The 16,037-nt window shown below is 42.8% G+C and overlaps 1 protein-coding gene across 1 annotated transcript in view; it reads right to left on the bottom strand.

Moving 5' to 3' along the window:
- The window catches only part of plpp4 (phospholipid phosphatase 4), a gene marked incomplete at both ends in the record, with an annotated part of 66,142 nt that extends 53,029 nt beyond the window's left edge, over nt 1-13,113 (bottom strand). Inside the window, one exon of the mRNA XM_083658469.1 lies at nt 13,025-13,113. Coding sequence (XP_083514595.1) covers nt 13,025-13,113 — 89 coding nt within the window. The remainder of the gene's footprint in view (nt 1-13,024) is intronic.
- Between the last annotated feature and the right edge of the window lie 2,924 nt (nt 13,114-16,037).

Genomic DNA, 16,037 nt, shown 5'->3' with positions numbered 1-16,037 from the left:
GCAAAAAGGAAGGAGGAAATGGCAGTTCCCCCCCCCCAAGACCTGCCCGTTATACCTTCAGTAAACACCAAAACAAAGATTACATCGCCCCAATCATGCCGGCTTCGCCTCAGGTGTCAAGGTGAGACAGGAACAAAGGACTGTTTCCCTTCAGAGCCAGAGGAGCACTGTGTCTTCTTATCTGTTGAGCAAAAGGCTTGTTCTATATAACAATCACTGCTAGGCTCAAGGAAATGCATTCGACCACAGCTTGAGATAGACTCAAGATACTGCCTCTCTCGAGTGTAACCAAAAATGTGACCCAAAAGGAAACGCTGCTGGCAACCCAACGGAGTGCGATGCCCAATTTTGGACACGTGCATAGTCATAGCGCCACCTACTGGCAACACAAAACGTGTTTTATCTCAAGAACCATCACCTTCAAACTTGGGGAGTGCGCTGCCAAGAACCTGACGGAGTGTGGTGCCAGATTTCGGACATGAGCATTGTCATAGCGCCACCTACTGGCAACACAAAAAGCGGTTTGTCTCAAGAACCGTTCATCCGATCGACTTCAATCTTGGGGAGTGCGCTGCCAAGAACCGGACAGAGTGCAGTACCCAATTTTGGACACGCAAATATAGTCACAGTGCCACCTACTGGCAACACAAATAGCGGTTTATCTTGAGAACCGTTCATCCGATCGACTTCAACCTTGGGGAGTGCGGTGCCGGGAACCCGATGGAGTTTGGTAACACCCAGAAAAAAGTGCACACATGGTGCATCATCTCCAGAGTCTCCACCCTAGAAATGAGTGTGCGAAGCGCGGCCTAATATCTAGTAGGGAGGGAGTAGGCTATATACAGTATATATGTTTTCACTTTGCATCGATACATGATACGATATCGATAAAGGGCAATTATGTAGAAATTGAGGTGTGTCTGTTTGTGAATTTGCTCATGTATGAGAGTCAAACTATAATCCATAATCGTATGCAAGTTGTTTATTTCATTGTATCAGCATCCAGGAGATGCTTTCACCGTGAATTTAATGTGATGTTACTTCAAACAGTGGTGGTTCAATGCTGTAAATACAGAGCAGATGAAGATGATTAGCCCCCATAACAAACAGAGTTTATTAGGCTTGGCCTGCCGTGCACTGAGTGGGGATATGGGCAGTAACATTCAATTCATTATTGTGATCAAGTCCCATTTATTGGGGGGGGGGGGCGCTACTGTGGAACATTGCACATGTGAAATAGCATGAAATTGTTTTTTTTTCATGTTGCCTCAAGCACACAGACACAGAAACACATACATGGCACACACAAGCTGATATACCTGTCCTGCACACACACACACACGCACACACACGCACACACACACACACACACACACATTACGGTAGCCACTTTATTACAATTGACCTGGGTTCGACACAGTCTTTCCTCTTACTGCCTAGACAGTATTTAATATAGAAACCTGCTGTTGGGATAGCAGAGGGCTGCCTCCTGGTTTCACCGTGTCTGTGTCATTCTGGATTTGCAACACCTAATCTTACAAAATGGTTGCAAGCGCGAGAATAAAACTGATTTATGTAATATTAAGCTACTGACGTTAACTATCTTAAAACATCTTAACAGCTCTACAATTCAAACATTTGTACGTTTTAATACTAAGTTGTGAATATATAAATGTAAATATAAATATATGTACCAGTTCTTAACTGGGCATGATATCTTCTGGATCTATCCAGGGGTCATCATGTACCCTAAGGTTCTGGACTATATCTATTTTTAATTTGGATATATGTTCTGAGTTTTGGTTTGAGCCAGGTGTCAGCCCATTTTTCTTTATAGTCAAGAAATAATCTATGTTTAATACACCATGGATAGTTATGTGCTTTATCCCAGTTAAACACTTGTTTTGCTACTCTACTCTCTGGCATATTAGATAGACGGTTCCACCATCTCAACATTTCACCTTTTTGTTTGATCAAACAAGGCTCCCAACACATGTCCCCTTGAAAAGCCAACACAGCTGCACATTTATGCACCCAAAAAGCAGTGGATTGCACAGTTTTGGATGGCATTCACCTTGGACAATTCCTTACTTCCCCAAACTGCAGCTGCATAAAACAACATTGGTGACACACATGCATCATAAAGCTTTGAAAATGTAGCATAACCAAGTTTTCACTTTACTCATTACTGTAGCCAGCGCTCTACCAGCAGTGTCGGCCAACACACTAACTAATGCCCTCTTCAAACGTCAAATGTATCAAAATTAAATCCAAGATATTTATATGAACCAGTGTATATGCTAATGACATAGCTCCAACATGAAAATCTAAAGTGCTTCTTATTGTCCCTGATTTCCAGAAATGCACAATTAGAGTTTTTTCTCTATTGTCTACATTTTAAGATGAGTAAAACATTCTTAGAACTAAAGTCCTTCCTCTGATCTGCATAATGAGACAGTCATCAATCACTCTTGTCCATTACAATGTGACAAGAGGGTGACATCACAGGGGAAAGAGACCAGCCAATAAGAGAAGGCCTGTTCAGTAGCCTATAGGTGTCAGGCTTTACCAAACATTTGGGTTTAGGTGGAGTTACACTGGTGGTTTTCTTTTGGTGTTTTGTTCTATTTTATACTCAAGTCTATGGCGAGTGTCTTTTGCATTTCCCCAGAAAAAGGGGCAGGGACATGTTACCCGTCTGATGTAGCCTATATAGTTCCTGCATTAGGGAACAGTTTCTAACAGAGCCATTTTTTCCATTTGGACTCAAACATTTACCACATTAGCAATTTCTGTGATCATTTTTTTTTATTGTTTTTTGTGTGATACATAAACACCCGACCAGAAAGCATAAAAACATCCATTCCACATAGACATAAACACTAAAATCCCCCCTCCACCACAGACAGCAATTAACAGAGCTAACACACATTTTCAAAAGGTTTCCATGACTTTTTAATGATCGATAATAGAATTTCCATGTAATGTGAATCTGAATCAATACCAGAAATTATTACTATGGACAAATAGGACACAGCTGCTCTTTATATTGGTTTTAGTGCTTAGTGTCACTGCATCATGGAAGCTGTTGAACTAAAACAGGAATTTCAATTTTACATAAAGAAATTAATATAAAATACAAGAAGCACTAAAATAGACACATATTAGACGTGAGCTACATTACGTCAACAGCTACGGGGAATACATTTACCGTTATTTTAAATTACATTGAAGGTTATCCTCAAGAAGATTACTGCAACAATTTCATGACTTTTCCTAAACTTTCAAGGATTTTACTAATTCCATTACTTTTCCAGGCCTGGAAAACAAGATTTTGAAATCCCATGACTTTTCCAGGTGTTCCATGCAACCCTGAATTGAATGTTTACTCTCTTGTGTGGATTTTCATGTGTCTGGTCAAGTTTACTTTCTGACCAAAACGTTTACCACAGACTGAGCAATTAAATTGTTTATCTGCTGTGTGGATTATCATGTGTCTCTTCAAGTCTCCTTTATGACCAAAACCTTTACCACACAGAGAGCAATTAAATGTTTTATCTCCTGTGTGGACTATCATGTGTGTCTTCAAGTGGTCTTTACGAGTAAAACCTTTACCACAGAGTGAGCAATTTAATTGTTTATCTCCTGTGTGGAGTGGACTATCATGTGTGTCTTCAAGTGGTCTTTACGAGTAAAACATCTACCACAGACTGAGCAGAATGGTTTATCTCTTGTGTGGATTAGCATGTGTGCCTTCAAGGATGATTTTTGACCAAAACCTTTGCCACAGAGTGAGCAATTAAATTGTTTATCTCCTGTGTGGACTATCATGTGTCTCTTCAAGTCTCCTTTATGAATAAAACCTTTACCACAGAGTGAGCAATTTAATTGTTTATCTCCTGTGTGGATTAGCATGTGCGCCTTCAAGGATGACTTTTGACCAAAACCTTTACCACAGAGTGAGCAATTAAATGGTTTATCTCCTGTGTGGATTAGCATGTGTGCCTTCAAGGATGACTTTTGACCAAAACCTTTACCACAGAGTGAGCAATTAAATGGTTTATCTCCTGTGTGGACTATCATGTGTCTCTTCAAGTCTCTTTTATAACCAAAACCTTTACCACAGACTGAGCAGTTAAATTGATAAGCCCCGGTGTGGACTATCATGTGTGTCTTCAAGCGGTCTTTACGAGTAAAACCTTTACCACAGACTGAGCAATTAAATTGTTTATCACCTGTGTGGACTAGCATGTGTCTCTTCAAGTGTGATTCATTACCAAATCTTTTACCACAAACTGAACAGCTCAAGTGTTTCTTCTCAAGAACTTCACTGTTTTCCTGTGAGTATAAACCTGGCTGAGGTTCACTAGCTTCCATCCAATCATCATTGTCTTCAGTCTCAGAAGAGTCTGAAGTCTTGTCATGACTAGTTGGTTGTGAATTACTAGCTGGATATAAGTATATAAGATATAAGTTCCTGGCTCGTTCTGATCCTCCACAGTCCTCTTCATCAGCCTCTGTTTTCGTCTGTTCAGTTGAGCAGCTGGCTAAAGGCTCTCCCTCTCTGTTCTCCTCAGACTGGCTTTGATGAAGTTGTGAGGACTGAGGTTTCTCTTCCTCATATTCACTCTTCACAGGGACAGCAGTGAATGGGAACTTGGTGATATGAGCCTCCCCCAGCCCTTGAAGCTGCTCTGCCTCCTGACTGGTCCAGAGTTCCTCCTGTTCCTCTTTAATGTGTGGATGCTCTGGGTCCTCCTGTTCCTCTTTAATGTGTGGGGGCTCTGGGTCCTCCTGTTCCTCTTTAATGTGTGGGTGCCCTGGGTCCTCCTGAAGCTGCTCTCCCTCCCTCCTGATCCAGAGTTCCTCCTGTTCCTCTTTAATGTGTGGGTCCTCCTGGTGCAGACTGGGGCTCCATTCCTGCTGCTCAGCTGGAACCTCTTCTTTAATGACCAACAGCTGCTGGAGGTCTGACTCTGGAGGCAAGGCTTCTTTGTGTAACCCCACAGCGTCCAGTTTATCTTCAACAGCCACAGTTAGGTGCTGCTTCACCACAGCGCTCAGCTTCTGGTCTTTAGACATTTTCATTATTCTCACACAGTGACAAGAACTTTTCCTCCACAACTTTCCTGACCAACTTTATCCTTCAAAGCTCCAATAAATAGCTTCACAGCTAACGTTAGCTTCACAACTAAACCATTCATCTGAGTCCATCGAGGCTTCTCCTTCCTCCGAGTTAACTTAACGGAGCCCCGTTTCCACTTCATATATTCGTGATAATATCATCCGCACATACGAGTCTTCTACTTGTAAATTAAACTAAGTTATGCAAACCTGGAAATAATACGCTACAGGCAGTAGGCTACGGCTAACTCGCGCATGGGAGCTTCGTCACCACCAGAATACCCAGAATGCCTTGCGGCACTGAAGAAAGCCGAGCGAGAGGGGGGCGGAGGGAGAGCGGCCACTAGGCGGAGGGAGGTGGGGGTGCGCGCGCAGAAGACTGAACGAGAACACAACAAAACAATCAGAGAACACTTAGCAAGACAAATCAAAGCACATGCACACATACCATGATTCTTCCATTTGTGTTATTTGTAGTTATTTTACCTAGATGAGAATACTAACTAGAACTAGAACATGTGATCACATTCAGCCTAATCCAACCCTATATTTACAGTCTATGCTCCAACCCTGTAAACCTCCCTTCACTGGCTCCCAGTTCAAACAAGATCTGACTTTAAGGTGCTCCTGTTAGCATTTAAATCATTACAAGGACGTGCACCATATGTTTCTGACATCATCCCTTATATTTCTGGTCCTGACCAGGAACAAGCTACCACTTACAGTCAGGGAAGCTACTTCAGTTGAAATGTTTAAATCTAGACTCAAAACCTAAGCTAATAGTTTTCACAGTCATATGACTTAGGCTACCTTAGCACTGCTGGCTTGGGCTTGACACAGACCCTTCTTGACTGATGAGTCTCGCGTTGAGGCTCATCTTTCTCCTACCCTCACATTCTGTCTGTCTGTCTTTCTGTCTGTCTGTCTTACCCTAGCTTTATGTCATTTCTCTTACTCTATCCTAGCCTTAATTGAAGTTTTTACTCTATTAAATTGTGTTTTTGTTATGTTCATTGTATTATTCATTATTCACTGTTCATTGTCTTTTAATTGATTATTTTGATCATGCTGTTGTTTAATGGAAAGTGTATTGAGACACTGGTGTGATTTTGCACTCAAAACAAAACTTTAATTGATTCAGCTTCAGATAAACAACTTCTCCATTCTCGGTTTCCAAGCTCTTCCAATAAAACTGGCCAAACAAGACTTCCTCTCTGAATAGCCATTCCAACTTAACGTCATCTCCTGACCAGAATAATTCAGGTTTCTTATTTTGCATTAACTGAAATAAAGGCAGTCTTGGTTCCTCGTGTAGCTACAATGAAACTAAAACTGAAATTCATCCTCCACAACACCCAGTTCACATACAGTACAAAGTCTCTCCTCCTCAGCAATATAATTGAACCTGCCCACCTCAATTGCCAGAGGGAGGGTACCAGTTCTCATGGGCACATAGAGATCTTCTGGATCTATCCAGGGGTAATGTAACCTAAGGTTCTGGACTATATATATTTTTAATTTGGATATTATATTCTGAGTTTTGGTTTGATGTCATTAGCCCATTTTTCTTAATAGTCAAGAAATAATCGATGTTTAATGAGCATTACAACATGAACTGTTTCTGAAAATAAATTGCTGGTCAGCTTCCCTGAAAACAGCATTCATATCCTTACACCATTGATAGTTATGTGCTTTATCCCAGTTAAACACTTGTTTTGCTACTCTACTCTCTGGCATATTAGATAGACGGCTCCCAACACATGTCCCCTTGAAAAGCCAACGCAGGTGCACATTTATGCGCCCAAAAAGCAGTGGATTGCAGTTTTGGATGGCATTCACCTTGGGCAATTCCTTACTTCCCCAAACTGCAGCTGCATAAAACAACATTGGTGACACACATGCATCATAAAGCCTTGATAATGTAGCATAACCAAGTTTTCACTTTACTCATTACTGTAGCCAGGGCTCTACCAGCAGTGTCGGCCAACACACTAACTAATGCCCTCTTCAAACGTCAAATGTATCAAAAGTAAATCCAAGAAATTTATATGAACTGGTGAATATGCTAATGACATAGCTCCAATATGAAAATCAAAAGTGCTTCTCCTTGTTCCTGATTTCCAGAAATGCACAATTAGTTTTTTCTCTATTGTCTACATTTGAATATAAGTAAAACATTCTTAGAACTAAAACTGAGAAGCTCCATCCTTCCTCTGATCTGCATAATGAGACAGTCATCAATCACTCTTGTCCATTACAATGTGACAAGAGGGTGACATCACAGGGGAAAGAGACCAGCCAATAAAAGAAGGCCTGTTCAGTAGCCTATAGGTGTCAGGCTTCACCAAACATTTGGGTTTAGGTGTAGTTACACTGGTGGTTTTCTTTTGGTGTTTTGTTCTATTTTACATTCAAGTCTATGGCGAGTGTCTTTTGCATTTCCCCAGAAAAGGGGGCGGGGACATGTTGCCCATCTGATGTTGCCTATATAATTCCTGCAATAGGGAACAGTTTCTAACAGAGCCATTGTTTCCATTTTGACTCAAACATTTACCACATTAGCAATTTTTGTGATCATTTTTTAATTGTGTATTTTGTGTGATACATAAACACCTGACCACAAAGCAAAAACATCCATTCCACATAGACATATACACTCAAATCCCCCCCTTCACCACAGACAGCAATTAACATTTTCAAAAGGTTTCCATGTTTTCAATGATCGATAATATAATTTCCATGTCATGTGACTCAGAATCAATACCAGAAATTATTACTATGGACAAGTAGGACACAGCTGCTCTTTATATTGGTTTTAGTGCTTAGTGTCACTGCATCATGGAAGCTGTTGAACTAAAACAGGAATTTCTACTTTACATAAAGATATGAATATAAAATACAAGAAGAAATAAAATTTACACATATTAGACGCGAGCTACAATTATATTACAGACAGCAACATTTCATGACTTTTCCTAAACTTACAAGGATTATACTAATTCCATGACTATTCCAGGCCTGGAAATCAAGATTTAGAAATCCCATGACTTTTCCAGGTTTTCCATGCAACCCTGAATTGAATGTTTACTCTCTTCTGTGGATTTTCATGTGTGTGTTCAAGTGTCCTTTCTGACCAAAACCTTTACCACAGATTGAGCAAACAAATTGTTTCTCACCTGTGTGGAGTATCATGTGTGTCTTCAAGTGTCCTTTAAGACCAAAACCTTTACCACAGATTGAGCAAACAAATTGTTTCTCACCTGTGTGGAGTATCATGTGTGTCCTCAAGGATGATTTTTGACCAAAACCTTTACCACAGAGTGAGCAATTAAATGGTTTATCTCCTGTGTGGACTACCATGTGTCTGTTCAAGTCTCCTTTATGACCAAAACCTTTACCACAGACTGAGCAATTAAATAGTTTATCTCCTGTGTGGACTATCATGTGTGTTTTCAAGGAGTCTTTACGAGTAAAACCTTTACCACAGACTGAGCAATTAAATTGTTTATCTCCTGTGTGGATTATCATGTGTGTCTTCAACTGTCCTTTCTGACCAAAACCTTTACCACAGACTGAGCAAGTAAATGGTTTATCTCCTGTGTGGACTATCATGTGTGTCTTCAAGGATGATTTTTGACCAAAACCTTTACCACAGAGTGAGCAATTAAATGGTTTATCTCCTGTGTGGACTATTATGTGTCTGTTCAAGTCTCCTTTCTGGCCAAAACGTTTACCACAGACTGAGCAATCCAATTGTTTATCTCCTGTGTGGACTATCATGTGTCTGTTCAAGTATCCTTTACGAGTAAAACCTTTACCACAGAGTGAGCAGTTCAATTGTTTATCTCCTGTGTGGATTATCATGTGTGCCTTCAAGTCTCCTTTACGAGCAAAATCTTTACCACAGACTGAACAATTAAATTGTTTATCTCCTGTGTGGACTATCATGTGTCTGTTCAAGTCTCCTTTATGACCAAAACCTTTACCACAGAGAGAGCAATTAAATTGTTTCACACCTGTGTGGACTATCATGTGTCTCTTCAAGTGTGGTTCATTACCAAATCTTTTACCACAAACTGAGCAGCTGAAGTGTTTCTTCCCATGAACTTCACTGTTTTCCTGTGAGTATAAACCTGGCTGAGGTCCACTAGCTTCCATCCAATCATCATCATTGTCTTCAGTCTCAGAAGAATCTGAAGTCTTGTCATGACTAGTTGGTTGAGAATTACTAGCTGGATATAAGTATATAAGATATAAGTTTGTGGCTGGTTCTGATACTCCACAGCCCTCTTCATCAGCCTCTGTATTCATCTGTTCAGTTGAGGAGCAGCTGGCTAGAGGCTCTGCCTCTCTGTTCTCCTCAGACTGGCTTTGATGAAGTTGTGAGAGCTGAGGTTTCTCCTCCTCATATTCACTCTTCACAGGGACAGCAGTGAATGGGAACTTGGTGATATGAGCCTCCTCCAGCCCTTGAAGCTGCTCTGCCTCCTGATTGGTCCAGAGTTCCTCATGTGCCTCTTTAATGTGTGGATGATCTGGGATCTCCTGAAGCTGCTCTCCCTCCTGACTGGTCCTGAGTTCCTCCTGTTCCTCTTTAATGTGTGGGAGCTCTGGGTCCTCCTGAAGCTGACTGATCCAGAGTGCTTCAATTCTTTTCTGACTGGTCCAGAGTTCTTTAATGCGTGGGTGCTCTGGGTCCTCCTGTTCCTCTTTAATGTGTGGATGCTCTGGGTCCTCCTCTTCCTCTTTAATGTGTGGGTGCTCTGGGTCCTCCTGAAGCTGCTCTCCCTCCTGACTGATCCAGAGTTCCTCCTGTTCCTCTTTAATGTGTGTGGTCTCTGGGTCCTCCTGGTGCAGACTGGGGCTCCACTCCTGCTGCTCAGCGGGAACCTCTTCTTTTATGACCAACAGCTGCTGGAGGTCTGGAGGCAAGGCTTCTTTGTGTAACCGCACAGTGTCCAGTTTATCTTCAACAGTCACAGTTAGGTGCTGCTTCACCACAGCTCCCAGCTTCTGGTCTTTAGACATTTTCATAATTTTCACACAGTGACAAGAACTTTTCCTCCTGAACTTTACTGACCAACTTTATCCTTCAAAGCTCCAATAAATAGCTTCACAGCTAACGTTAGCTTCACAGCTAAACCATTAATCTGAGTCCACGGAGTCTTCTTCCTCTGAGTTAACTTAACGGAGCCGGGTTCCACTTTATATATTCGTGATAATATCCGCACATACGAGTCTTCTACTTGTAAATTAAACTTCTGTGAGTATAACATGGAAACAAAGCTACTGCTAACGTTACACTCGTGCCTCATGCTCGTGCTCGAGCTTCCAGTCAACACACGTAACCACCAGAATACCCAGAATGTCTTGCGGCACTTCTTCTTCTTCTTCTTCTGTTTGGTTTTACGGCGGTTGGCATCCAAAATGTTGCATTACCGCCATCTACTGAACTAAACCTAAACTTATCTGAATTGACTGGATTTTGCTGTCTTCATCATATTGGAATCTATTTACAATGTTCATCATGTATCCACCCATACTGCTCCCATTCACGATATATTATGTCCATTCTACGACTCAGTCGGCGGGAACTCATCCCTCAGTGCCTTCTCGATCTCCTCTCCGGAAATGTCAACAACATTCAAGAACCTTCTAGCTGCATCCATCATCATCTTAATCTTTTCCTTTTTTCCTTTGACCTGTTCCGCACAATTAATTGCCATGGCCATGAATGTCAAAAATCCTTTCTTGTCCACACAAATGTTTCGTTCAATTCCACCAGTTCCACTCTTCTGCTCCGACTCATTTTGCACTTCCACTGCCTTGCGGCACTGAAGAAGGCCGAGCAGTCGGGAGTCGGCATGGGGGGGAGGGGAGGCGAGGGGAGGGGGAGGGGAGGGGAGGGGAGGGGGGAGGCGCAGAAGACTGAACACAAGTGTTAAATCAAACCAGATGCACACTTCTTCCATTTGTGTTGTTTGTACTACTTATCTTGTTTGTTCCTGGTTTCCGGAAATAGCAAAACATTCAAACTGGGAAGTTCGGTCCTTCCTCCGAGTCTGCATTACAATATGACACGAGGGGAGAGACCAGCCAATAAGAGAAGGCCTGGCTAGTTGTCAGGCTTCACCAAACATTTGGGTAGCCTATAGGTGTAGTTACACTGGTGGTTTTCTTTTGTTGTTTTGTTTTATTTTACATTCAAATCTATGGCGAGTGTCTTTTGCATTTCCCCCGAAAAGGGGGGCGGAGACATGTTGCCCAGCTGCTTATGCAGGCCCGCCCATTGTATCACGACTTCCTGTTGAAAACGCTGGCTGTTTTACCTGCTCAAACTAATCTGACTCACCTGGTCAAAGCTAGTTTAACTCACATTATATGTGTCAGACTAGGTTTATGAGTCACAGGAAGTGTAAATACAATCGGAGGTTCCGATTGTATTGTTAGCAGTCTTTCAAGCCAGACGGTCTCTTGTGATAACTTATTCATGGGGAGTTTTTCCTTGTGTGCATTTCGGGTCTAACAAACAAACAATCAACTTGAACCCACATGTGCACATAATAGGCTACATGCCCAAAATTGCCCATGCACATAGCCTATTTGCTCCCCTCAGACCACCCCCCAAACACACACACACACACACACACACACACACACACACACACACACACACACGCACGCACACACACACACACACACACACACACACACACACAAGCACACACTGACACACACACACACACACACACACACACACACACACACACACACACACACACACACACACACACACACACACACACACACAAATTACTGCATTATCATTGTGCTTCAATGTCGTGACATGGGCCCGAACCTCTCTAACACTTTTCATTATTTTCTTTGATCAAATCCCTACATGGTAGAATAACTGCAAATGTGCTGTATCGGGTTCTTCTAGGCTACATGGCTGTGTAATCTGTTATCGGGTGACAGCACACATGCAGCCGGCCACATAGCCCAAGGACAGATATTAATGATAGTGTACACAGGCTAGGCAGGCAGGGCGGCTATAGGCTGAGACCCTCCCAAGTCAGGGGAGCTGATTTCGTTGGAGATGGAATGAAAGCCGCAGCAAAGGTGAGTCATTTGAGATAACAGAACCCGCGGGCTTCACAGGACCACGTCAAGCAGAAAATCAATAAATGAGAGTCATAACGCAATTCAACGAGCTGTGATAGCTGCAGCAGGTCACACAAACAATTAATAATTCACAATTATGTTAGTTTAGGAGCTAATTTCATGTTTCACAAGCACAACCATCCCGGCAGAAAGTGTCACAAAAAAGGCGATCGAGCATGTCTGTCACTGTGCTGCTTGGGACAATAACTCCCTTATCTGATGCTGGCAGATCTTATTCTTTCATTTCGTATCCTACCCCGAAACCACATGCAGGCACACAATATCACTATCCACCTAACCACAAATATAACCATCAATCTTCTCCAAACAAACAGGCAAACAGATGGGGCATTTCCCCGCAGTGTCACCATAAAATATGGAAATAGCCTACAGTTTCAATGAATTATGAATAACAAAGTTTCCCATTAATATAATGCAACCTGTTACTGCGGTGTCTGGCTCTATGCTGTAGCAGCCTACCAGTCGTTTGGGATCTGTCCATGGTGCTGAGCTGCGGGCTGACAATGAGCTGTTTATTCAGCAGCACCACACCGTGGCAAATTAACCTGGATACAGTTTGCATGTAAAGGGCGCACGGATAGCTTCGGCCATGAAACGGAATGCGCTACGCTACCCCCCCCCCCCCCCCCCCCCCCCCCCCACGCACAAACACACCGGGGGAGATAACGCCAGGATAGGTCTGCCAAATAACATAAAACTGGGTACGTATACTTACACAAAAACTCCGAAGAGCAGAACTCGGATGCCAATCTCCAAAGCCAGTGCTCGGATGTTTTTCCTGCGGTCTGGGGGCGACATATTCATGATTCTGGAGAAAATCCGTCAAGTGAAATGAACAAAAAGCTCGGAGGGCTTGTTCACTTTGTAGTAATAATCCACCTCGGCAAAGTGACGCCGTGGCGATGCTTCCTAATCACACATGCCGCCCGGGCGCCTCCGCCGCGGCTCGGTCACCTGAACAAGACCCTCTACTCGCCCTCGATCGCCTCTCGCTGTCTCCGTCTGCCTCAATCCCCTCCGGCGATCCTCTCTATTGCAACTCTGCTGCTGACAGCTGCTGCTGCTGCTGCTGCTCCTCTGTGTCGTCTTCTTCCTCCGCTCCATCAATTACTTAAAACTGGGTTGGAGTTCGGGGGGGGGGGGGGGGGGGGGGGGGGGGCGGTTATGAAGGCATCTCAGACGACAGCCCACCAAATGTGAATTTTCCGAGTGAATGCAAGACGGTATTTGTCTAGCTACCAACATTTTTATGCCCATGTCATGTACTGCATGTCATGAACTTCTTCGCCCCCCTCCCCTCCCCTCCCCTCCCTCTATAGGCTCAAGCCTATATGAGAAATTACAGACAGTTGAATGATGAAGTAAATGTGACAGGGGGGGGGGGGGTGGAAAGAGAGCCATGCACACATGTTCATTAATAACCATATTGGAATGGCATGTGAGACTAATGCGTGAGTAGCCTACAGGCATTCGGCTCAAGGCTCAGCCTGACAGGTGACATTAAAGGAGTGTGCCACAGCAGGCCAGGTTGGGGGAGTCACTGCTCTCTGCTGGCTCTTGGCCACCATGTCCAATCACACCACTATGAAGGAAGCAGCACCCGAGTGCCTCACTGCAGCAAGAGACCCCCATGGCTCAGGAAACCTGGCCAGCACTTCAGTCACAGGTTAATATTCATGCCCTCTGAGCCTGACCTGTGTGTGTGTGTGTGTCATTGTCACAGGTGTGGAGAAGGGGCAAGATGCTGGATGGTCTGGATGGAGGAAAACAGGGAGTTGAGGAGCTCTGCACATTCAATACAAAAAATAGCTCACTGATTGGTTAACAAGATGTCCTGTAGATCAGGGGTATCAACTTTTTTCAGCCCAACGAACCCTTGGTTGATAGCATAGACTGTATATATATTATGAATATTATTATATCATATTAATATTATTTTGATAGAGAAACAGAAATGAAATATGTTGCATTTTAAGCGTGGCCTATAATAACATTTCTAATACAGCGTCAGGATATCAGGATTGACACTTCTGTTGTATGAATAGATTAGATTAAAAAGGCAAGAAGGGGCGAACGTGTTTCACATATTGCTTCATCAGATTGGCTTTGTAAATCATATTTGTCCATAGTAGTGCATTATTGCCTATTAAGGCTTGGAGTTTACTCAATATTTATATTTTTTGTCTAAAATACATTTTTTAAATGTTCACAAACTACTTTGACAAAAATTGGCAGACCCCCTGCAGTGCCTCTACGGACCACCTGTTGAAGACCACTGCTGTAGATACATGTGATGGGTGGCACAGTGGTTAGCACTGTTGCCTCACAGCAAGAAGGTTGTGTGTTTGACATCATCATCATCGGTGACATCATCTAACAGTCGTCATCATTGGTGACATCATCTAACACTCCACCCTGGTCCTTTCTGTGTGGAGTTTGTATGTTTTCTTTGGGTTTCCTCCGGGTGCCCCCATTTCCTCCCAGTCTAAAGTTACATGCAGCGTTTGTGTAGTCTCGTAATGTATAATCTAGTAAAATGACTATATGCTGTCGTTTATATATATATTTCTATCTTTTTTCTATATATTTATCTCTTTATGATAGCCTATTTCCCTGTCTCTGTAATTGATGCTGATTGCCTGTTTGTGCTGTAGCCTCACCTCCTTCTCTGTGATTGGCTGCATTGCAGCTTCCACAGATGAACTCCATTACTGATGGTCACACACCTATGTATATATGTACATATGTAACCCATTGTCATTTGTTCTGGTTACACTGATGATGGCTTAAGGCTGAAACACGTCTGTCTTCGCCCCTATTAAAACTTCAAGAGCTACTTCTAATGTGAGTGCTGTTGCCTCTCTGTTCCTGCGATCTCCCTGCAACCTGCACCGATTAAGCTGCCTAATAAAAACCAGGAGTTGTGCGTGCTATTCCCTGCTGCAATACGATGTATGTAACCTTGTGTGTAGATACAGTATATGACAGAGATGATGCTATGTAAAAACCTGTTTGTGATAACAGGCTATAAACATAACTGAACTGAACTTAGGAGACATGAAGACACACTGACAAGAGACACAGACACACACACAGTTTAGGTTTTGATCTGTCCCTGTATGTCTACTTGATATGCTGCTACTCTTTGCCAGCTCACTAATGAGAACAAAACAAACGACAGTGGAGAGAAACATCAGATGGTGGTAGAGGAGGGGAGAACTAACTTCAAAGCTTCCTGGCAGCCATCATATTTCTCAGCTTTTGAGAGTATTGCAGGGTTTATTACAAGCCATCCGTGTGGTTTTACCTCAGCCCAGATTCTGATTATTCCCTCTGGTCAGAGAGACTATCTTTCGCAACACCAGCACAGCATTGCATGAAAACTGAATCTTGAGGTGGACGTCGAATTCCAGTCATTGCTTTGCTCGCTCCAAATAATGCTGGCCCATGATCTGGAGGCACTCTTTGTTGTAGAGGAGCTTACAGGACAAAGTCTATTTAGAGGCATCTCTCTTTTAGTTCATTTCTACTGCAGTCTATTATTTTGACAGTTTTTCCCCTTTCTGAAATCTTCAATCTCACAGACCCATCTCATCACCTCCTTTTTCTTCTTCTGCAGTGTAGCCTATAGTATATTGCATACTCACCGAGGGTGTGTTTACACTGCTAGGTTAGACACCATGATCTAAAATAGGTTGTATACTTCATTATATCCAAGTTGAATAGAG

This window comes from Poromitra crassiceps (genome assembly GCF_964638095.1).
Source record: "Poromitra crassiceps genome assembly, chromosome: 22".
Classification (NCBI taxonomy): domain Eukaryota; kingdom Metazoa; phylum Chordata; class Actinopteri; order Beryciformes; family Melamphaidae; genus Poromitra; species Poromitra crassiceps.
The sequence above is the reverse complement of the archived record's forward strand: the minus strand, read 5'-3'. Positions and strand labels throughout refer to the sequence as shown.